This window comes from Megalops cyprinoides, chromosome 1 (assembly GCF_013368585.1).
Source record: "Megalops cyprinoides isolate fMegCyp1 chromosome 1, fMegCyp1.pri, whole genome shotgun sequence".
Classification (NCBI taxonomy): Eukaryota; Metazoa; Chordata; class Actinopteri; order Elopiformes; family Megalopidae; genus Megalops; species Megalops cyprinoides.
Genome location: NC_050583.1, coordinates 55,101,386 through 55,124,310, shown reverse-complemented (window position 1 = coordinate 55,124,310; position 22,925 = coordinate 55,101,386). Strand labels below are relative to the sequence as shown.

Sequence of the window (22,925 nt, the reverse complement as noted above, 5' to 3'; positions counted from 1 at the left end):
GGGTGCTATACACCTCCTTATGAGTTTTCACTGACTCCAAAATAAAATTTTAAGTTATATGTGATAAAAATGCTGCACACATTTCTAGATACATCTATGACCCACAGAAGATATACAGGTGTGACGTCTTACCCTACTTGGTCCACAGATCAGTGACAGCACACCCTCCAAAATCAGATTTAAAACGCTGTGTCATACTCTAAGCACCATGCCGTAAATGAATTAACACAAAGAGTTCGATCCTCGCTCACAACTCATACGAAATCAGCAACTGAAAGCCCTGTTTCAGAAAGCAACCTTTCCTGAGAGTCAGGCCATATTAGTTCTGAAATCAGAGCTCACATGACTTTCGACGCTACGCTGCTGAAAACAGCAGTCTTCTGGTCACAGATGTCTTTCGCGGTTAAACACAAACCACATCAGCGAATCTGCATGTAGGAGGAAGGAGCGTGCCTTTCAGTTTCTTCCACATGCCTCTTGGGCCGTTAGTATGAGACACCAGCACCGAGGAACAGTCTTACAGGAACATCTTCTCTAGGTCAGAGATTTCAAGCGCCTCAGAACTGTCTTTGACAAGACAACACACCTTAACCCCCCCCCAGATTTATCTTTGTAAAAGCAGAGGATCCAATCCCACAGCGATTGAAAGACCCTTTCATGACCTGAGGATGTGGAATGTTTCCTAGTCCCTGCTTTACTTGAGTAATACCGGCCCAGCACGGTCCCACTGCCCAGCTATGCCCTTATCAGTCCGTGCAAAGCCCAGGATGAATCCTCAATATGGAACAGGTTCATCACAGTGTCAGAATCCTATACACAGGTTTTTACTCCCAAAGACTGGGATGAGTTTTATCTGCGCAAGGTTAGGTCATCTGACAGGTTGGGATTCTCGTTCTGTGATCAGCCTTACTGTAATCCAGCACCAAATCCACTCAAAGGAACGGTCCTAATTATATCTATCTGCACAAGACTTTGCCCTTTTAATGCGTGCTCTGGTTAAATGTGCAGCCTTTTGATTCTGAAGGTTAAACACAGGTCAGGACTTTAAGCACGTATTTTCTGCATGTCATTTATGCTGTACTCAATACGCTTTCTTTCACTTTTGAAACGCCATCTAATTGGATTACACCAATGAAAAAAATCTTCTGCCAATAACCGCTGTTAACAAACAGGAATTCAGAAGCATAATTAAATGCTTTTTTGAAGTTCGTATATTATTACAAACATAACAGCTCTGAGTCTGATGCACCAGTTGCTTTGGAGCACGCATTAAGCTTTTAGGAATTACAAGAGGACCTCAATGGGCTGTGACCTCCTTCATGCACAGGACATGAGCCTTGCTTTAAGAAGGTTTATGTAAAATGGGTACGGTTTCTTTTATTCAAAACAATATCCTCTATGTTGGAGAAATCAAGGTCAGGGACAAATCCCTTTTTCATTTTCACAGGGATCTGAACTGTACGGTTCCAAGGCAACAGCATACAAACTGGAATCTGTATTCTATTAACTGGCATTGAAACTGGTCAAAAAGTCTGACTGCCCATATTCCACTAATGTACAGTCAGACAAAGCAGCAATTGTTTGCACTGGGATATAACTGACAAGTTAATTTAGGAAATTAACTTGACTACCCCAGTCCTGGTCCAAATTCTAGCCATTTTGGGGAAAATAACAGATAAGCAAATAGAACATTGAGCAGGGTCCAGAAGTTATGTTGTTCAGACAGCCAAAATCATAAAACAGCACAGCAGCCTCGGTTCCTCTGGACCAGGCTCACTCCAGAGTCGGCCACTTTCCTTTAAGTAAGAGCAGGGTCTAATCTGATCATTTCTCCAACGGTCAGACTCTTCAGGTACCGGTACTCTGATCCTGGGACACCATCTGCTTTTACAAATATCCCTAGACTGCTGCAAGAATGATTCTTTCATGGCAGGGTGTCTACAGTAAGCCATGCTTTGTCTCAGAACCATATCAGTACCATAAGAGCATCAGAGCAGCAGTGATGTAGCAGTGCTCTCTGGTCAGAATGATAGTCACAACCAGAGTAAGACATTGCAATTGGACCAAAACCCAGAAAAGCTGCAGCAAGAAAGCACTCATACAAGTGGACCACACAGAAAGGTTTGTGCAAATCAAGAATGGGCAGGGTATGTGAGGATATGAAGTACAACAAGTTTGACTTAATTTTTCAAATGCCAGTTCAAGAAAATTATACTTTGCAATATCACTTTCACAAGTGTGTCTTCATGGAAGCTATCTATGATTTACACATATATGATACACATACGGCATTAAAAAGACCAGCATTTTGAGTCGCTGAGCTCTTCTCAACGAGTGGTACATGTGAACTCTGAAACAGTGCAGGGCTGATTAAAGCCATGTCCCCCACTCAGTCATTAGTGCACAGAGGAGACACACAGATTAATGGAGAAACGCACTGCGCTAATTGCCTCAATTTGGATGAGGCCTGTGACAGCTCTCTGGTGTGGGGCACTGCTGTGAGGAAGGGCACACACAAGGTCAATTGTCTTGCGTCTGAACAGTAAACTCATTTATAATGTGCTATGATTGATTAAGGAGACATTAATGAACAAGGAAGGGCCATTAATTTCAGGTTCAGAATAGACTTTCATGAGGGGAAGCATCTCCCCCCTGCTGTTCAGGATTATGAAATAATTTACATTTCATTCTGCGAATGTGTTTACATGTCACTTCAAGAAGAAGAAAAAACAAAAAACAGTGAAATGCCCATATTAATTGATGCAACCTTTATTTTATTGTACAGCAATGCAATTATGCCTTTTGATGAACTACATGGTTAGTTAGGAGACAGATGAAATTTTTAAATATTGCTGTTTAAAGAACCAAACATGGTTATTTAATTCAATTATGTAATGAAGTGTGGTAACCTGGACTGAAACGTTGCACGTTGAAGGACACTGCATGTTGAAGGGCAGCAGTGTAACATAGTGGTAATGAGCAGGGCTCATAACTGAAAGGTTGCTCGTTCAATTCCTTGCTGGGGCACTGCTGCTGTACCCTTGGGCAAGGCACTTACCCCAGAATTGCCTCAGTAAATATTCAGATGCATAAATGGACATGCAACAACTGTCACCTATATAATTCACTCTGGATAACAGCATCTGCTAAACAAAAATAATGTAATGTAATTTCTCAAATCCCATACAGAAATATACTTCCTTAAATCAGACATATTTTAAAACATAAACACACATAAATTTGTATATACCTTTTAGAGTCCAGCTGCTCTTTCAATTTGCTGTACATTTCAAGAACTGCGGAGAAAACAGAATGAAATACAACAGCATGGTGCACACATGACTCACCGATTCCTGCTTAGGCCACATCATACACGCATTCTACTGATAACAATCTCTATAGTAGCATTTCCTCTCTGACAATATTTTCCTAAAATAGGTAGCGCAGCATGATTAAGGCTGTGAGACTCAACTAGAAATATCTTTCATCTTTTTATCAAGATATTACAGAATGTTAGTGTTGTGCTCTGTTAATGAGGGACTTGTTTGACTTGCTCAGCCAAACGCGCCCTGCTGAAGTCTTACAGTATGCATGCTTCAGTGACAAATCGTCCCATACTGGTGAGACAGATGGAAACATCTGAAATGTTTCAGAAACAGCGGTCATGTGTAGCCTGACTGTGTGTCCACTCCAGATGCTCAGGACTGATTCTTCAGGTCTTTACCAGCATTAACTGATGGATTTTTGCACAATAAGTCTCATCAAAAAATCTGTATGATGTGTGTGTGTGTGTGTGTATGTGTTTGATGTGTGATGTGTGTTATTTTCACCTGTTTTTTCGTGTGTGGTACGTGTGTAATCCACGTGTTTCAGTTTGTGTGAGTCAGTTTTTGAATGCGCGTGATGACCGAGTGTGTGTGTGTGTCTGCCTCTCTCTCCCTCTCTGACCCTCATGTGTGTGTGTGTGTATGTGACTGTGTGCATGTGTGCGTTTGATCTGACTTCATTTCTGTGTGTGATGCACCTGTGCTGGAGTGCGTGGCATGCGAGTGAGTCTCAGGAATACGCATTCCTGTGTGTGCATGGGTAATGTATGTGTGAAGAAATGGCTATGTATGTGTGTGTGTGTGTATTTGTACACTTTGTACATATATGTATATACGTACACATACGTGCACATGTGTATAAGTATGTGTATGTATGTTTTTACGTGCGTATGTATGTGCATATATTTCTGTACATGCGTATATGCGTATGTACGTGCGTGTGTGTGTGCGTTTCTGTATAAATATATATACATGCATGCGGATGTCTTTGTGTGCGCCCTTCTGTATATACATACATGCATGCATGTATATGTATGTTTCTGTATAAATATATCCGTGTGCATATGGATGTGCCTTTGTGTATACGCATGCATGCGTGGGCTGGCCTCACCAGGGATACACAGCTGCAGTTTCTCCACAGTGGTGGCCATGTTCCTCTGCTGGATTCTGCAGCGGATGACCTCCTCCGTTTGGGCTGTCACCTTACATAAGGAAGGTCGAAGAGTGCAAACCCTCGCAATTAACGCCAGCATGCTCCCCGTGCCTTCCCCAACAATCTTTACGTTTTGCGTTTCTTTATTTTTCCACGGCAGACATGCGGACAAAAGGCGTGCTGGCCCCTTACCTCTTTCCCGGCGTCCTGCAGTCTTCGATTGGTATCGGTAACTTGGCCCTTAAAGAATAATATCACTTTTGTTAGACAAATAAGCACACAATTCCCTGTTGTAACTGCTCACCCTTGTAATCAGATCAGGCTTCATGAGGAGTCAGGAACAAAGGGATGCAAATTCAAATTAAATCTGCAGCGGGAGCCTGAACTTTTGATGGCGGAGCGCTTTTATTCGCCGGTAATCGCTTCTGACAGCTCTTTCTGACAGATTCTGTGACAAACTTCTCAATTTTACTTTGGATTTTTGAACTTTGCTTGTTCCTCTGGGTCTGTCAAACAATCCAAATCAATGACCCAATTGACCACTGGTCCCTTCTTGATAACCTCAATGAGCTCTATGTGCCATTCTTTGTCTGGGGCGAACCGCGGATTGCATTTTCTGGTAATTAAACATTCATTTTTCGCTGAATACAAACACTGGGCGGTTGATTAACATCAAATGTGGACCCCTCCGCAAAAACACAGCGCCGGTTTAGTGCCGCAGGTGCAGGGACAGAACGACCTCGGACTTTCCCACATATTAAGTGACTCATTAGGTCACCATAATAAGGAAGCACATTTTGGGTTTATTAAAAAACCTCATTAATTTTCAGACAAAGATGCCCAGTGACCTCATTGATGCCATATCTGCTCCCTTGTTATCTGAATATCCTTTATATAATGCGTGTCTAATTGCAACCTTGGGTGAACTAAGACCGCGCCATTTGGTGCACATATTTTACTCTCACAAGTGTAAAGAGAGCTAAAGAGAATTGGCCTAAGACTGCATGCTAATCTCTGTAACTTGAGTAACACCCCCCACCCAACCCCCCCAAATTAAATTTACAGAATTTTTTTTTTTCTTGCTGAAATGCTTGCAAAGAACAAAATTAATAAGCTTTTTTTTCCAACAAGATTTAGAGAGAAAAGCGATTATGTATTTAATGTATAATCTACATTTACATTTACAAGCACAATAAAGCATAACCTAAACAGTAAATCTCATTGCAAACTCCCTAAGTGATGTGCAGCGCGCAGAATAGCGCGGCACAAAAAAAGCAAAAATGTGCCATAGTAGTAAAGCAGGAAGGGGGGAGAAAGGGGGAGAATGTTTTTAGTTCTTAATGATGGTGCATTTGTAAAAGTACAACACTCTGAGCTTGACTCTGCCTGCAGCCACCCGCTGCGGGTCTGCGTGAGCCTCCTTGACTCGCGGCAATAGAAATGCTAATCCGCAGAGTGGCTCAGTGGGCCCTGTCCTTGTGTGCCAGGTCACCCGGGGGGAGTCGAGGGGGGGGCAGTGTGATAGCGCTTATGGAGAGGGTCTTCTTTGCTCAGGGTATTAATTGTGTGTGTGTGTGTGTGTGGGTGTGGGGGGAGGTTTGGGGGATTAAGGAGCTAGCCTGAGGACAGAGGCACACGGCGCTCCCTTCCTAACCCTGGCGTGAGAGGTGTGCTGAGCGCTGCCGAGCTCTGAGGAGCCGCAGCTGCCGTTGGAAGGGGAGAGGGTCAGGAGGAGCGACGCTGACCTCTCCGTGTGCACCCTGTCCCTTCTGTGGCCCGTTACGCCATTCCCCTGACGGCCGGCGGAGGCAAAGCATACCCTGCGCTTCCACAAAGCATACCCTGCGCTTCCACAAAGCAAACCCTGCGCTTCCACAAAGCAAACCCTGCGCTTCCACAAAGCATACCCTGCGCTTCCACAAAGCAAACCCTGCGCTTCCACAAAGCAAACCCTGCGCTTCCACAAAGCATACCCTGCGCTTCCACAAAGCAAACCCTGCGCTTCCACAAAGCAAACCCTGCGCTTCCACAAAGCATACCCTGCGCTTCCACAAAGCATACCCTGCGCTTCCACAAAGCAAACCCTGCGCTTCCACAAAGCATACCCTGCGCTTCCACAAAGCATACCCTGCGCTTCCACAAAGGAACTGCCACATACAGCAAGGCATTGAGAGGTATCAGAGGTATCAAGGGGCAGCAGTGCAGCAAAGCAATAAGGACCAGGACTCGTAACCGAAAGGCTGCCAGTTCGATTCCCCGCTGGGGTGTTGCTGCTGTACCCATGGGCAAGGTACTTAACCCAGAATTGCCTCAGTAAATATCCGGCTGTGTAAATGGGCAACAAATAAAAATTGTCACCTATGTAAATTGCTCTGGAAAATCTGCTAGTCTGCTAAATGCCTGTAATATACACTGGGGTCCAAAATTATTGGGACACTCACTTTTTTTTTCTGAAAAGCCACAATATTTTTTGCTGCATATTCCATCAGACATTGGGAAAGTCACATTTACGTCAATGTCAATTTCAGCTTCATCTTCTGTGACCATATTCCAACCTTGTTAGGTTTATATAGGCTTCAGTATGAGTGCTCAATTAGGGGGCAGGGCAACGTTCAATCAGGCCTAATTGAAGTGATGGTCATTTTTGTTCACTTGTCTACACTCAATAAGTATGTAGGTACCTTTTAAAGTTAATGTCATGGAATTATCAGTTTGTTTAGCAGAATTAATGTCATACGTATTATTAAAATGTTGGAAATAAGGGTAGTCATCAGGCAATCATGTGCCAACCACATAAAGAGATGTTTTGAAAATGTTAATCGTTGCCAAAACATGTAACTGTTTTCGCCACACCGTAAATTAGGTTCCAGTGATAAAACTAATAGCTACATGGACACATCCACACTTAACCACAAAATGCCCAGGTGTCCCAATAATTTTGGACCCTAGTGTATATAATATCGGCCCCGGGACGGCGGTGATGCCGCTGTCGCCTCGCCGTCGCCTCGCCTCTTACCATCAGCTTCTCGGCGTCCGCTCGGACTTTCAGCAGCTCTGTGATGGCGTCCACGAAGCCCTGGTGGTGGAAGTTGCACATCTTCTCGATCTCTCTGTCGTGGTTCCGTATCCGGGCGTCGAGCTTCTCCATGAACCTCTTGTGCGCGTTGGGCTGGTCATCGTACACGGACCTGAAGGGCACAAAACACAAACACACACATTAGAGCTGCACCGAGCACAGAAACAACAGACTGAGCAGCACTTTCATTTCAGCACAGTTTCTACACATCAAAAAAAACATCTGTCAGGAGATCCGTTTTTTCCAGCAATTTTTCTTTTTTTGTTTTGGCAACACATTACATTCCATTACATTCATTTAGCAGATGCCCTTAACCAGAGCAACTTGCAGACACCAACACCTTTGAGAAATAAACAGAAGAGTACTTGTCATCATGAGATTGCAAAAGTATTACAAGATTACAAAAGTCTTCAATCCCAGCTGTATGCCAAATAACATGACTTATAAATTATTTTCATTCAGTTAAAGTATTAGTCTCATGTCTAAGCTATGAAAGTACACGATTCACAATAGTCTCTGTAACTGTGCACACTCATTCAAATGTACACAAACGCAAACACCCTTGCAGAAGGACACAGCTAGCCAGCAACAGTACCTTAGGTGTAGAGGTGGGAATTAACAGATTCACAAAAATAGCACCGTTTATTTATAGGCAAGATACGCGCTTTTAAACAATGGCAAAGTCCTCAAGTGCCATGTGCTGAACCGGAGACGCACACACACTGCACCCACGTGCATACTCTCTGATGATATCGCACTTATAACCTATTACTGTTTATCTCCCTGAAAAACTATGATTTATGTGATACAAACATGCTGGCATTGGTCAATCAAAGCGATGCAAAGAATATCAATATATTGATATTCTTCAGAGAATTTCAATTAGTTAAGAGACAAAAGCTCAATGTGTATGTCACACAGGGGCACTCACAATGCTTTGCTAGCCTTTGCAATGGAGAGTATTATTTGGTAGCAGAAGCAGTTGAACACTCTCTGACGTGAAGTGACTGGTTTCTAACAAGTTGATCCAAGCAGAATTTGCATAGGCATTTTTGATGCCAACTGCAGTCAAACTTACAGTCAATAATCAACAGGCTGCCCTGAGCATAGAGCATAGCCCCATTAGAATGCAGAGCGATTGACACCGGCAAAGCACATCAGATCAGGGAGATGAAATGCTACTGGTAGCCTGTGTGTAGTTTGGCCATGAGGTTTAGGAGAAAAAACTGGCTTTGACCTGAAAAAAAAACTTAAAATGTGTGTTGTCCAAATGTCCACTCATTCACAACAAATAACTACTAAGTGATCTGAACCCAGGTTTGAATCCAGGAATGATCCTGCATCAACCTCATGTTGGTTCGTGATGTTAGCTCATGTTGGGCAGAAAGAGCGGTATGCCTTCAGAGCGAGGTAAAGGGGAGCTGAAGAGGATGGGGATTCAGGGGAGAGGGAGAGAGAGAGAGTGGGGACCCCGCCATCCACATTCCCCTTCCTGTCCCTGGAGAGCGTTTCGGCGGTGCTCTGTGAGGGATCACTCATCGGCAGGTCAGGGAAATGTGGGCCTTTGTTCCTTTCTCTCAGGAGCTTCCTGCAGCTCCTTCCTCACAGCGTTACCTGCACCCCTGCCCACACCCCCCCAACAAGAACAGGGTTCGCCCAGCACCGCAAATGGAAAACAAGAGGCATCTGGCATTCAAACCCTACCCCATCATCTACTAATGGTATCACTCTGGAGGAAACAGGGCATGAGAAATTCTTTCCGATTCAGCTGACCTACGTGGTATCTGTGTGCTGCCCTGGAGAAACTCAACAGCTTTTTCATTGAACTACAGTTCCCAACGTGCGAATACAACACTCAGAATCACAATTGCCATGACCACTCAGCTCATGAAGGAAGAGTGATTATTCTGTTGATGAACATACATACTTGATATAGCTACATTAGCTATATCAAGCCAAGCCCTCACAGCCAATGTTAGAAGTCAGAAAACATAGGCTAGACAGATACTTCATTAGCAATACCAAACAGCTTTATAACTTAATATTCATCATTAAAATGAGAACAAAGTAAAAAAAAAAAAGAAATGGAAAACTGTAACAGTCTATTAACATAAGCTGTACCAATAACTTACTTTTCTACACTCAAAGTAATGGATCATAACTCGGTATTTGAGTGGACAACCTAGAATTGCCGGAGTGTTCCTCAGGTGGTTGCATCTTTTATGGATATATCACATGCAACTTATCACCTACCATGTAGAGCATGGAATACAGTGCTCCCTGCCTCTCCACAGCAACTGCGTGTAAACTCACCACTCTGGAATACGGCTAATAATCCATAGCCTCCATTTCACTCTGGTTTTCATGTTAGCCTGAGAGTCCGAAAGGGACAAACATTCAAATACAGTCAGTACAGGTGAAAGGGGACCTAATAACACACTGCTTTAAGACTTCAGTGTGCAATCCTCTCTCCCTCTCACTCAAACACTCAAACACGCACACACACACACACACACACACACACACACAAACAATCCTCCCACGGGTACCACCTTACAGACACTGCCGTGCCGACACCCTGCACATCCTGTTATGGTGGCTTCTAGATAATCCAGTTAGCGTGGGTTATCAAACTAAAGGGATTTCTGACAGGTAAAAGGGGAGTGCGGTTCTCTTTCATCTGTAACTGTAGGGTAACTGTTCTCTTTTGGCGTTTATGTCATTTGAGCAGGTGCTCCTTGTCTTATTGACATGATGCACTATAAACTATGTAAGAGTCCTGAGGACCCGCCCTGAATTCACCTGAAAGGCGAGCCTGGATTCGACACCCCCAGAGGCTGGCGTGTGCTAGCGCTGTTGCTCTCACAGACAGGGGGGTTACCATGTCAAACGGCATTTTTATGTAGACTTACCACTTCCAAGGGGACACACTTAAATGGCGTCAACACATGAAGGAGGGACAACTGCACACGAGCCTTGCGAAGAGCGCAAAGCAAAATGGGGCCCTGTATGCAAGTCCTCCCAAAAAAAAGAGGAGCGCTTCAAACATAAAAGCAAGATAGAAGCAAGACAAACTCCACGTCTGTGTAAAAGAGTTGTTCTTAGACTAAGAAACGTAACGAGTTGGCCACTGTGTTACGGTTTTTCTGTTTGAATTATGATCCCGCAGCTCTTTAAGTCTGACGATGACTGTTTTTCAATACATGTGAAAAAAAAATCTGTGATGTTTCTGTTCAGTATCAAACAGAAATAGTTCAAATGATTATCATTCTGTGAGTGCTCTGAATAACTGATCACTACCAGCTTCAAATTATTTCCTTCTGAAAGGCATGAAATAAATTAAGCAAACTTAAAATGAGGTCTTTACTCCCTCTGCTGGCAAAATGTTGAAAACACATTCAAAATCTAAATAACAAAACATTTCTCCATTTATTAATATCCCTAAATAATTACCTAAATAATTAAAAATGCTTGAATGAAGGAGTATGTATTTAAAGCACACGCAATTGACTTTTTTCCCTTACTACACTTTTTTTTTTTTTTTGATTCGAGCAATCGTATTTCAAATGGGAGACTGGGACAAAAAGCTGAAGACATTATCATTGAGCATTCCTACCTCATCCCTGTGCATCCAGACTTGTTCTGAGTTTAGACTGGTGCGTAAAAACATACAGAGGTCTGGCCTCCAGACTGGATCCACTGAGAATAACAAAGCCGCTATTGCCTCAAACACTGAATACGTGTAAAGAATGAGCATTGTTATTGTCTTCCTGCAATTCCCTGTATATTCTCCGACCTCCCCTGGCAATACACCACTCAGAGTGGATACACATTATTCAGTGGCGATGGGCTTGAGACCATGGGCAGCGCCAGGGAGGGGCTTGGGGGTACTGTAGCTACCCCTAGGGTAGCCATAGCACCCCCCCCTAGCACCCCCAAGAAACTTCTGTGGTTTATTTAGTATTTATCATTCTTAGTGAAAGGAACTGTAAGTGTCACGGAGCGGGCGCTGTATATGTGCACGTGTGTGCGCGTGCATGTGTTTCGGGGGTGTTGCAGTAGAAATTAAACTGTGGCGACCGGCACATTAATGGGAAACCCTAAATTTCAGAGCACCCTCGCTGAGAAGTCAAGAAACCCCATAGCACCAGCAAAAGGACATCTCAGGCCGCCCTTGCCTGAGACCTCATTTAGATCACACAGCACAGTACACTGTGCACACATCCATCCAGGACAATTTCACTAAGCTTTTGCTTCTTAGATGCGGCGTTCTAAAAGAGCAGATGAACCTTTTAAGGTTTTATGTTTTAAACAATGTTTTTTTTTATGCATTTTTGTCAGCAAGGCATTTAATCCTGACAAAGACTATTGTCAAAACACATCAGTTTGTGTACTCTAGCTATTAAAATAATGGCATTTTTGGTATTGGCTTTTGTAATTTGGCCGTATGGGACTTCTCTTCTTTTGCAGTCTGTGATCCTTTTTCTTTTCTGTCAAACGCAATGTTGCTGAACACAAAGTGTTGAATTTTGTACCATTTTACATATTCAATTATTAATTAAAAATACCAAGATGACACAGTACTTATTTTTAATGTCAACCTACAAATTGCAGCCACCGTACTCTACAAACCCATGGCACACTCAATGCCATTTACTGGATTCAAATACAAAATACTGTTCTCTCTAAATCAGAGTAATGAGCAACGTTACACCACATACAGACCAATACTCTCAACTGGGTTATGTCTGCATAGTTCAATAACACACATCTGCGTTAGCTTTTCCTCTCCCAATGTAAGATGTATGTTTCTATGAGTGCCACAAGGGGGCAGTCTATACCATTTAACCCAAGTAAAGGAAGAGGAGGTATTTTCAAAAATGTTTCTATGGCACCATCTACTGGTTACATAATTGACTTGCTGGAAATGAATTACAGGAATCCATTTCAGAATATTAAGAAAAACCTTCATAAAAACCTTTATGCAGCATGTGTCCGGTTTGTATACACCTCTAGAGTTGCACTGTGCGGCTATGCAAACACCTGTTTGGAGATTTACTCTACGAATGGGGAAAGTCATTTTGGACACAGGTGGGTGGTTTAAAGTCTGCATCAGCCGCACTATTGGACTTTAGGCTCAAGAAGCAGGTGACCTGGCTGTGTTCATATTGATCACATTTTATTATTATGGGATGGTAGCTGTTCACACTCCTGTTCATATCAGCACAGGCTATAACCTGTCCATTACCACAGAGATGGCACAATAAAACCTGTGACCGGTGAGAAGTGCTTTCTGAACATCCTGCTCCAATAACCACTGTAAACCGATGCTGCGGACAATGTTATCAGCACCACTACACTCCAACGATGTATCCAAAAGAAATAAAAAGCCATAAACTATACAGCACTTTCATTTGCATACTGTAACCGGTGTGTTTGTTTATGGAAATATGATCAATACACACACAGGTGGGTCACCCGCTCCTCCAGGCTAAAGTACAACAGTGAAGGGAAAACAGACATGCTTTTAACCACATAAACTGTCAACACTGGCCATGCACAGCTTTACAGTTTAAAGGTAACATACTGGAGTTTGAAGAAAGGAACTGCAGTGAGACAACTCTGCACAACACCAAACCCTAACATCCTGTGTTCAACAGGGACTGTCGCTTTTTCAGTGCCCACATCCAAATGTATCCTCCCTCCCTCTGCTCACAGCTGCACCTCACCGTCTCCCTGGAGAGAACACCTCTAACCTCCAAGACCGCCGAGAACTGCACACGTCAATACCTGGCCACAGTGTCTATTGGAATATGCTACAGTGGTTAGCTAGTTACCTAGCCAGCTATTAATCACAGAAAATGTACCCTCCTGTTTAGCGTTACTGTTGCACATTAGCTGTCTAGGTTGCTAACTATATTTAAAACACCACCTCTGTGATATACATTGTGAAATACTGCATGTCAGAGGAGAGGGCTTATTCAGCCGATCAATTCTGGTCAATGGGATCTTTATTTCAACAACAGCTGACAAAAATAGGCCCAAATACCTATGCCTCAGAGCTTGATGCTCATTTGTGCCAGCACTACATGGCCTATGGTCACCTACCGTCTGTGCCAGCACTATGAGGCTTCAAAACGAGAACCATAGAATCGTTCACCACTTCCTGTCACATCGGGACTGCACCTTGGTTTGGCCCACGCTGATCTGCCCCACCCCTACCTGAGCTATGACCTGCAGCACTCTGAGTTTGCGGTTTTCATACTGCTACCCAACAACTGGTGTGGAGTTATTATTTAAATAATATTAAAAAATATAGCTTGTAACTGCCTGTGTGTGGCCTTTAACATATTTGCATATTACAGGTGATGCATTACTGGTGGTATTCGTACCATATTACACACTATACTATGGTATTAATATCTATACAACTGTATTCTGCACTATACTTCTAAGCTCTATAAGTGGCCCTGGTGCTTGCCAGATAAATAACAATAATACTGCAGGGCCTTTTCTACAGCCAGACTAAACCCAGAAGCTACTCTCTTATTAGAAGCTACTTCCCCTTTGCACGTGGCATTTTGAAACTCCACAACCTGTGCAGCGAGAGACTGCTGTTGCCAGCCAGAACCAAAAGTAATGTCATAATAGTACCCCTGCGTCACACCACAGTCCCATATAGGAAACCCAGAGCACGTTACTGCTCTCAGAGAACCGGCCTCACTGAGGTTTCACATTAGAGGTCTGAAAGCCACAGGTCAAAGAGAGGAGATGCGACGAGAGAACACGCAGGCACGCAATGTCCAAGGTCAGAAATAAAATCTGAACACAAGCATCATTTGGTGTGAAAGCCACTGAACTTGGGCCAAGACCCTCGAGGCCTTAAATCTGAAACAAGGACCACCAATATTACTTTCCTGCGATTGCATATCTATCACTGCAGATTTTGGCAAAAGCTCAGGGTCTTACTGCCTTGAAGGTCAACTGCAGGGGCCCCAGCGGGCTGCATAGAGGGCGGTTAAGGAAGTAGACGAAACATTACATGGTTAAAGAAATGCTAATCGATGGCGTGCCATCACAGGGATAACAGGCAGGGCTACAGGTTGGAACGTCGGCTGGGGCAGAGAAATTACAACAGCTGATGTCAGAGGACAAAATGACTTGGCATGAGGTCACCCACTAGTGACAAGCTGGTTTTCAAGCCCTTGCTAGACACCCACAAAGCACCTGTAGATACCGGCACTCTCACAAACCACGCTGCAAGCCAGCAGGCCAGACAATCACAAAAGCAAACACATCTAAAAGCAATTAAGATCTAGACCAGGCAACAGCTACCTTTTACTGCCAGCTTTACAACATCGTATCTACAACGGTGAAGCAAAACTCAGACATATCTGAAATAATCTTGATACAGCTGCACTTCTGCTCAAATAATGAGTAACTGCACAACTTTCAATCAATCCCTTGAAAAGACACATTTTGTCTGAGACAGGAAGTCCAATGCCCTGGGTACAACAGATTGTCTGACTTGATAAACCACACAATAACTTGATTGTGAAAAAGAGGCGTATATCCCGTTCACTATCTTCAGACTTGACCAAATGAGACTGAACCATGTCCGCAACCCAGGGATGAACTTTCACGGGGCAATAAAGTATTAAACTTGTCAGCACAACTGCCTTTGTAGTAGAGGTAGTATTTAGGGAAAAGATTAACAGGACTCCTCATTATTCAAACCCACAAGACTGCGACACGGATAAAGGGCTTTGATATATACATATTCAGTGTGGAGTGACTTCAATTCTTTTGCATGTGGTAATATTTTAACACTTTATTAAAAGGGATTACATATTAATCGTCTTCTATAAATGTTAAGGAGACCAGTCATTAGCCCTGAGTTTTAGATCAAAACTGTAGATATTATACATTATCACGAGCAGTAACACTTTAGTTTGACATAAGAGGACCAGGCAGTTGAGGCCTCCCCATCATGATTGGATAAGGAAATATTGGAAAAAAATCCTTTTAACTATGCAATGTCCTGACATTCTGCCTCCACTTGAGGGCGGCCTAACAATTTCTTTGGAGAGGAAAAGCCCTTGATGGGCAATGAATTTAACCGGCTCAGGCTGTGCATGTATGTGAACCACACACCATATCACCAAGCGCTTGATCTAAGCTGATCTCAGAACAGTCTACAGGAGCTCCTGCCAACCTGCAGAACTCTGCAGCCCACCTTGTGTGGACATGTCAAACTCACTGCAGTGTTACTCAGAGGACAGGCACGTCCCGAACTGCACGCTCACACACAGATCATACAACGTAGAACATACTGTCACGGCAGTATGACAATACCCTCTCAAGGCTGAGGGTTCCAGCTTATTATGGCCTATAAATATTTTCGGCAATCAACTGGGCCTGAAACAAAGGGGCGAACCCATGCCAGACTGTGAAATGTCCAAGGGCTCTCGAGGCAACAGATGTTTTCCTCTCGCCACAATGCAAGACAGCCACCTCACTCAAGCGCGGGCCACGAAGCAGCCTGGAAAAACAGCCCATCTTTCAAAGACCTCGTGCTTTATTGGGTTATGTCCTCACAATGGCGGCTGACAGAGATCCAGGCGCAGGTGCTTCCTGCGAGTGTGTATCTGTAAAGAAAGAAAAAAAAGGGGGGGGGGGGAGAGAGGCCTCGCCCAAGTTTCGCTGCCCTGTCACTTCCAGGGTGACCAACAGGACACCCACGCTGCCGTTCTCCGGCAGAGCCTCCGCGCAGCTGTGCAAGCCCTGCGACCGCAGCGGACGGTTGCTCTACTGTGATGCAACACTGTACAGTGCTGTACAAAATGTAGCCCGGCGGCCATGTTTGCTACCCTCATTTGATTGGCTAATGTGAAGGGAACCATCTGTCTTACATACATGATGTGGTATAAAATGGTGATTGGTGAACTGCATACGCTACCCAAAAGGACTGCGCATGTCATGATATTTGTGAAAGAATGTATGTATTTTTATAACGTAATACTGTTAGATATTGGCAATCGAGTTAGCCACAGCAATATGAAAAAAACAATCACAGAAATCAACTTACATCAATTTTTGGCTGACCCTAAAAACAAAGAACCATATTCAATTCAACTTCACTCTTTGTCCTAAACTTTGATAAGTGTTGTTAACTTTTCTGTTTCTTACACAATATTTTTGTTAAACTTACTAATAGCAGAACTCAAAATGTTGTGCAAGACGACAAAGCACATTATGGTTTAACTGAACCTGGGCCTAAGTATTCTACTGCAGCCCAACATGGCAGTTCATTCCAACTAAGTCTCATCTACTGCTCTAGTGGTGCTGACCCTGGTATACTGTTAGAGCTGAGTCTTATAGGTAGCACACACACCTATCTGCTAGTCTGTAACTGAGTGAAGTCACTTTCTAAAGGTCATGACCTTAGCACCTACCTAGGGATAAGCTTTCCATCATAGCCTGTGTTCCTGGCTGTGCCATTTGATACACGAAACACCTACATCTACTGGACCCTCCTGGGCTTGGGGATGAAAGTACTGCCATCACTAGGGTTGTCCAACATGCTGTGGGCCCAGGCGAATTTGCGTTGAAAACGCCCTCTGGCTCAGAAAAAGCAGGCCTACTGCAACAGTGGGCAGTGGAGACGCTGCTTTCAAGTCAGCTGGACTTTGTTGACTTAACCTCTCAAAATGAAGTAGAAAAAAAGGCTGAACTTTATTAGCATTTTTGTCAACCTCTTGCTGCAGTCTCCTACTTTGTCCTGACCACAAGCAGTTGCCAACGCCCCCCCCCCCCCCCCCCCCCCAGGCTTTTCCTGCGGGTACAAATCCTGCAAATTGTTCTCACTAATAGTATCCTGTTTCCACGAGGAGGAAAGGGCTGAGCGCAATGTTTCAGTTAACATTGCTTCCTATGGCCAGGGTCAATACAGCCCTGTAATGACACTGCCGCCGCGGCTGCACACGAGGACAAACGCCGCACATCACAAAAGCGCCCTTAATGGACATCCTCCGAGTCGCGCTGGTAATCAGCGGGGCCCACACGCTCGCAATAGGTTTCCTCCTTCCTGTTTTCGGGGGGCTCCCCGCACACCAAAAGGACATGCCTTCCTGCCGGCCCCCCTGGTGCTGCCAAGGGGAGATAAAGAGGAACGGCATCGGAGGGCAGAAACAATGAGCCGCCCCCGCTCTCGACCGGGATGGCCCGCCGGCAGGTCCCCAAAACAACTGACTCAAAGTTTAGATGGAGGCACATACACATACACACACACACACACACACACAAAACCTGTTAAACAATGGACCTTGAGGTTGCTCCCCATACACAAAAGCAGATGGCGGCACAGTACTGGCCGGAAAATAACTGTACATACTGTGATCTAAACATCTATCTGAGCTGTCTGTGGCGTTTTGGGAAAATTTCGGTATGTGTTGAATTACTGTCTAACAACAGCTTAAGTAAAGTACAGTCAAACACTCTGGATTGCCAATGGTGTTCCTCTGCTCATCCATAGCAGCAAACAGATTATCACAAGTGATCTTGACTCACATTCCAGAGTGACTGGACAGGAAACAGCAGTTTTTACAGACACCGAGGAACAAAATGAGTCAATACATTGTCAGCAATTTAAGGGACTTTCTAAAACTAGCTAAATGTATTTGCAGTTAAGGGACTTCAGACTAAAAACAGGGGAGTGGGGTTAAAAAATATGAGGGGGTACATGTAGTCAGGAAAATATTGCTGGAGGTCACATTTGGTGTCTTCAAGTCTTCTCCCGAGTCAAAACAATGTAGATCATAGCTTTCATAGTTATGTCTTCAACAGGAATGCCGCAAACTATTCTGTGCCCCGAGGCCATACATTTTCCTTATAGTGTGCAGAGAAATTTTCCTTGTAGTGTGCACTCTAGGCATGTTAGCTGAGAGAATTCACAGCAGTGAGGCAGATGTTGGTCTGCATCAAAACACTACTTCTGCGTGTAGCTTCAGTGAAGTTACCTACATTATCTGCTTAGCAGACACCTTCATACTGAACAGCTTGCATAGCTCGCATATTAAACAGTACCTGTTGTTCACCTTACATCCTGCTAGTTAAGCAGAAGCGATCAAGGGAGCAACAGTAGAGGCCAACCTGAGACTGGGACAGGCGATGCTTTTGGCCCAGCTCCATTTCCCTTCCCAGAATGCCACTCTGCTGGCCCAGCATTTGCCGTATCACAAACACTACTGGCCTCTTCTAAGCTGTCACAGCGGTTCGTTGATAGAAATGAGGAGTGTCATCAGATGCATGCGGCATTGCCAAATGCCATTTTTTTCATGACATTTGGTGGATCTATTTTTCGGCTTCTTTCAGCGCGCGCAGCCGTTCACCATTTTCCGGGCATAAACAGCACAGAATTAACGCGGGGCTCAAAAACACTGCCAGCATCAATTCGTGAGTCACATTTTGCAGGGTCATGCAGCGCACTCCCGCCTGGAGCACAGATGCCCTGTGGCCGAGGCCAAGCTCATTTGCATTCATGACGCACGCGTGGAGGCCTGCTGTGCAAAACCTCCGCTCCGCCCAAGAATCACACTCTTCCAAACGACACACTTCACCAAACCCTCACCTGTGTGGTGAACGCACATCTTAAACCGGGTTAAACTTCCTAAGGGTGTATTTTCACATTTCCACGATTGTCTTCAACATTTCCTTATCCAAATGTACTTACAAGGCTGTCAATTTCCTTACACATTGTGTGCCTTTACATATATATATATACATATATATATATATATATATATATGGGACATGGCTATAGCCTAACAGGCTAGCAGGTCAATCACGCAATACTTATTTCCCATAATTCCTTTATTCTTCTTTCCGTAGTATCACATCATCTCTACTTGCCATAGTTGACAACAGACAACTGTTTCAGACTGTCATCAGGAATACCCCTGTCTTTATGCACTATAATTTCATTCAGAATGGGGATTTAGGAGGTGTAACTTTTTATGTCAAAAACTGACACATACTTTGTCTTTACAGACTCAGGTAATGAATCCTGAACGAGACAATAAACCCCTGCCCCTACTGTAAATGTTATCTCTTTGACTTTCCCAAGGTCAGACCTGTATGTACACGGCAAAGCAGGGAAGACGGGAGGCCTTCCCCAGCGATGCTCAAAATTACTGCCTCTGCTCTCTGGAGCTAGTCTGCAAATCAGGGCGACTTGGCAACGGTGACCTACTTCACGGCCAGTAGATACATGGCACTGCTCCTTCTGTGAATATAACGACGGCACTAGCTAACACCTGGAAATTAGCGAACAAGTCACCTCATGATCACGGCTGCGACGATGTTCATGAATGACTTTAAAAGTTTTATCGTTTAAGTTGGTGTATATCGTGCTAGTAAGGAAGCGGACTGACCTATTATTTGTGAATCGAAACCTGAACCTGTTAGCTAACTACCTGGCTAACTATCTACTTTTGAAGCATGTCGCTACAAAGATAAAATATATTGTTACCCAGCATGCTAGCTGACTCCTTCGGACCTGTGATAATTTACTAATGTCAACTACAGAATGCATGTGGCAGCTGCTAGTCACTATAAAACTTAGTCTCCATGCAATATCTACTGACAGGTAACTATAATTTGCCTACACAACATCAAAAAGACTAACACGGTTAGCTGTTTTTTTTGTTGTTGTTGTTAACGTTGGCTGTTGTTTCCAATGATGCGACACAAGCTACCAATATAGATGTGGGTTTGGCCTGTTAGATAACTAGCCATCTATCTTTGGAACCTAACGTTAGTTAGATTCTTCTACGTCTACCTAATGTTAGCTGTCCACTGCCAGCATGACCAAGGTAGCGAGCTTACTGGGTAAATAAACAGTGCCTTCGTTTTCACCGTAAGCTAGGAAGCTACCATTATCCTGCTATATCATTCATGGCGGACAGGCTGATTGTAGAAAGCTAGCTAGTAATCATGGTCAGCTAGCATGCCATCATCAAAGCAGCATCTTTATCTCCAGCTAGCCAACAACCTTGAGCTATCCATACAGCCACACCCACAGCAAATTTGCCCAATTCTGGACGAAATTCTATCTTTAAAAATCTAGCAACAAAGTATCTGACAAGTAGCGAACAACCACGTTTTTTATCATGTAGTAAGCTAGCTAGCAAAGAATAAATAGCTTTCCAAGTATAGCTCGACATATAGCTTGGTACAGCTAGCAAGCCTGCTAAATACATGAACCCTTACACGGAAACAACGGTACTCTGGCCCATCCAATTGCGTTGGATACACTTGTTAGCCAGGAAGATTTTTTTCGTATTTTGTCATGTTAAATACCTGAACATCACAAACTGCTACCTGTCAAGATACTGCACTATACTGTGCCAAAAATAATACAGTTAACATGCGCAAATGGACACATTTTAAATTAATCTGCAAACAGCTGCTACACATAACGTTTTTCCTCTCTGGTGAACTAGCAGCTAACAATACAGGCTGTTGCTAGCTCGGAGGAATAACTGACTGCAGCGGTCGCAGCTGGAGTCTTGTCCATAAATACTAATACTAGCTAGCTCTGCTAGCTTGCTAACTGGCTAGCTACCTTATTAGCAAGCCAGCTAGCGGCTAACAAAGGCCTGATTATTAGGTGCTTATTAACAGGTTAAACAGAAACCGGGAACAAAACTAAATGACGTTTCTAGCAGAAAACACCTCTCCCTACCGAAGCGTGGGACCGACACAGGCCGTGTCTGTGCTCTCAATTTCCTGCAGAATGCGTTCATGCTCAGTGATACACTCCAAGGTTTCACTCTCCGCCATGTTGGTTGTGTTCACAGTGGCGATAAAGTGACACTGCGGGGAAAGCGGCTATTTCCCGCACTCGCCGTTAGGGGGAGAACGTGAGGCGAGGTCCCGGTGAATGTCGCAGGAAGGTGTCTCATGCATTGGATTTTGCGGCACCTCACCTGAGAGTCTACAAGTCCAGGTTGATGACAACATGTAACCTGTTTTAACTACTCACAATAATAAATATTAATTACTATGATTAACAAACATAGGAGGCATTAAAAAGTCTTGTGTGCCTTCATACGTAACCCTTTTGTGGAAAATATTGAGAATAAGCAATAGGGTTCAATTTTAAACCCAAACAGGCTCACGGTATAAACTAAAATAACGAATAGCCAATTTACTATTGCTGGCGACAACTTTGAAGAATGTATTTATTTAGTCCCACACGTTCTCTCAAAGTTTTTTTCTTTTATGTATCATACAGAAATATTCACTAAAATGTATTGACCAGATTACTTCAGACTAGAAGCGAATTAACAGCAACGATAGGCTAACTGTGACCACTTTGCTTTTAGTCAATTACCAGGAAACGCCTACGGTCAATCTGAGTTTAATGATTAGCCTACCATAAAGATCACAGTCCACTCCCTGAGAAACTTCTGATTTTTCGTCTTAAATGCACGTCTACTGTTAACGAATAGAGGAAGACTAGGCTATAGCCTATATTGCTCTGACTGGTTTAGCATAGTGGAATAATTCCCCGACACCCGATTATTAATAACCTATTATTATTATTATTATTATTGTAGTTTAGCCAAATTTCTAAGTATGGGTTTGTCTCCAGTTAAGGTTGTGACACTACCTTAAGGTTGTCCCCAGTGGCAAGTCCACCGATTCAAGTTCTGCAAAAACATTTCCGTAGACTTTCTCTTCTTTATTGTCCTCATCGGGGATGCTTGGTAAAGGAGCCCTCACTCTGTCGCTGGTCATTTCTGTATTTCAGAGTATGTGGAGAAACAGCTTGGTTAAAATCCGGGCAACACACCTACTGGGGTCAGCAAAAAAGCAACAGAAGCAAAAAACAGCAACCTTGTGATCTGTAGAACATTGAAACCAAGGGACCGGACTTTATTACGCTCTTGTTAAATATTGTCACATATATACATGTATATAGACCTGTTGAGTTACTAAGTTTATATGTGAGTATAACTGACAACATAATACTCATATTGAACGATGCCTAATAAAATTTACTGCGTTTTCATGTTTTAATATGGCAATAGCTTAAACCGAACAGTCTCATAACTTATAACATTTCGTACTGGTGTATTGCAAGTTACAACAAACAAAAACAACTCAAGGCCACTTATAGTCAATTCTAATTTCAATGTATAATTTCATTTGAGCAAGTTAAGAGATCCTATCAGTTTTAAAGACATTCAATCAAAATGTATTAAAATGTTAATGTATAATCACTTGATTAAATCGAACATCTAAAAGCAACTCAGAGTGTAAAACGTGCTCTATAGCTAAGTTGTTAGTGGTCAAATCTTAATTT

General features: G+C 43.5%; 1 protein-coding gene across 6 annotated transcripts in view; it reads right to left on the bottom strand.

The window, feature by feature from the left end:
• Window positions 1-22,357, bottom strand: part of exoc6 (exocyst complex component 6) — a 57,988-nt gene extending 35,631 nt beyond the window's left edge. For 4 of the 6 annotated variants that reach the window (XM_036520676.1, XM_036520685.1, XM_036520695.1 and 1 more), the window contains exons 1-5: window positions 21,300-21,419; window positions 7,496-7,667; window positions 4,672-4,719; window positions 4,438-4,528; window positions 3,251-3,296 (exon numbers count right to left, since the gene is read on the bottom strand). In XM_036520676.1, coding sequence (XP_036376569.1) covers window positions 3,251-3,296; window positions 4,438-4,528; window positions 4,672-4,719; window positions 7,496-7,667; window positions 21,300-21,397 — 455 coding nt within the window. In that variant the 5' untranslated portion in view covers window positions 21,398-21,419. Of the gene's footprint in view, window positions 1-3,250; window positions 3,297-4,437; window positions 4,529-4,671; window positions 4,720-7,495; window positions 7,668-21,299; window positions 21,420-22,229 lie in introns of those variants that run through there. The other 2 variants (XM_036520669.1, XM_036520712.1) reach the window with 2 other exon arrangements.
• Between the last annotated feature and the right edge of the window lie 568 nt (window positions 22,358-22,925).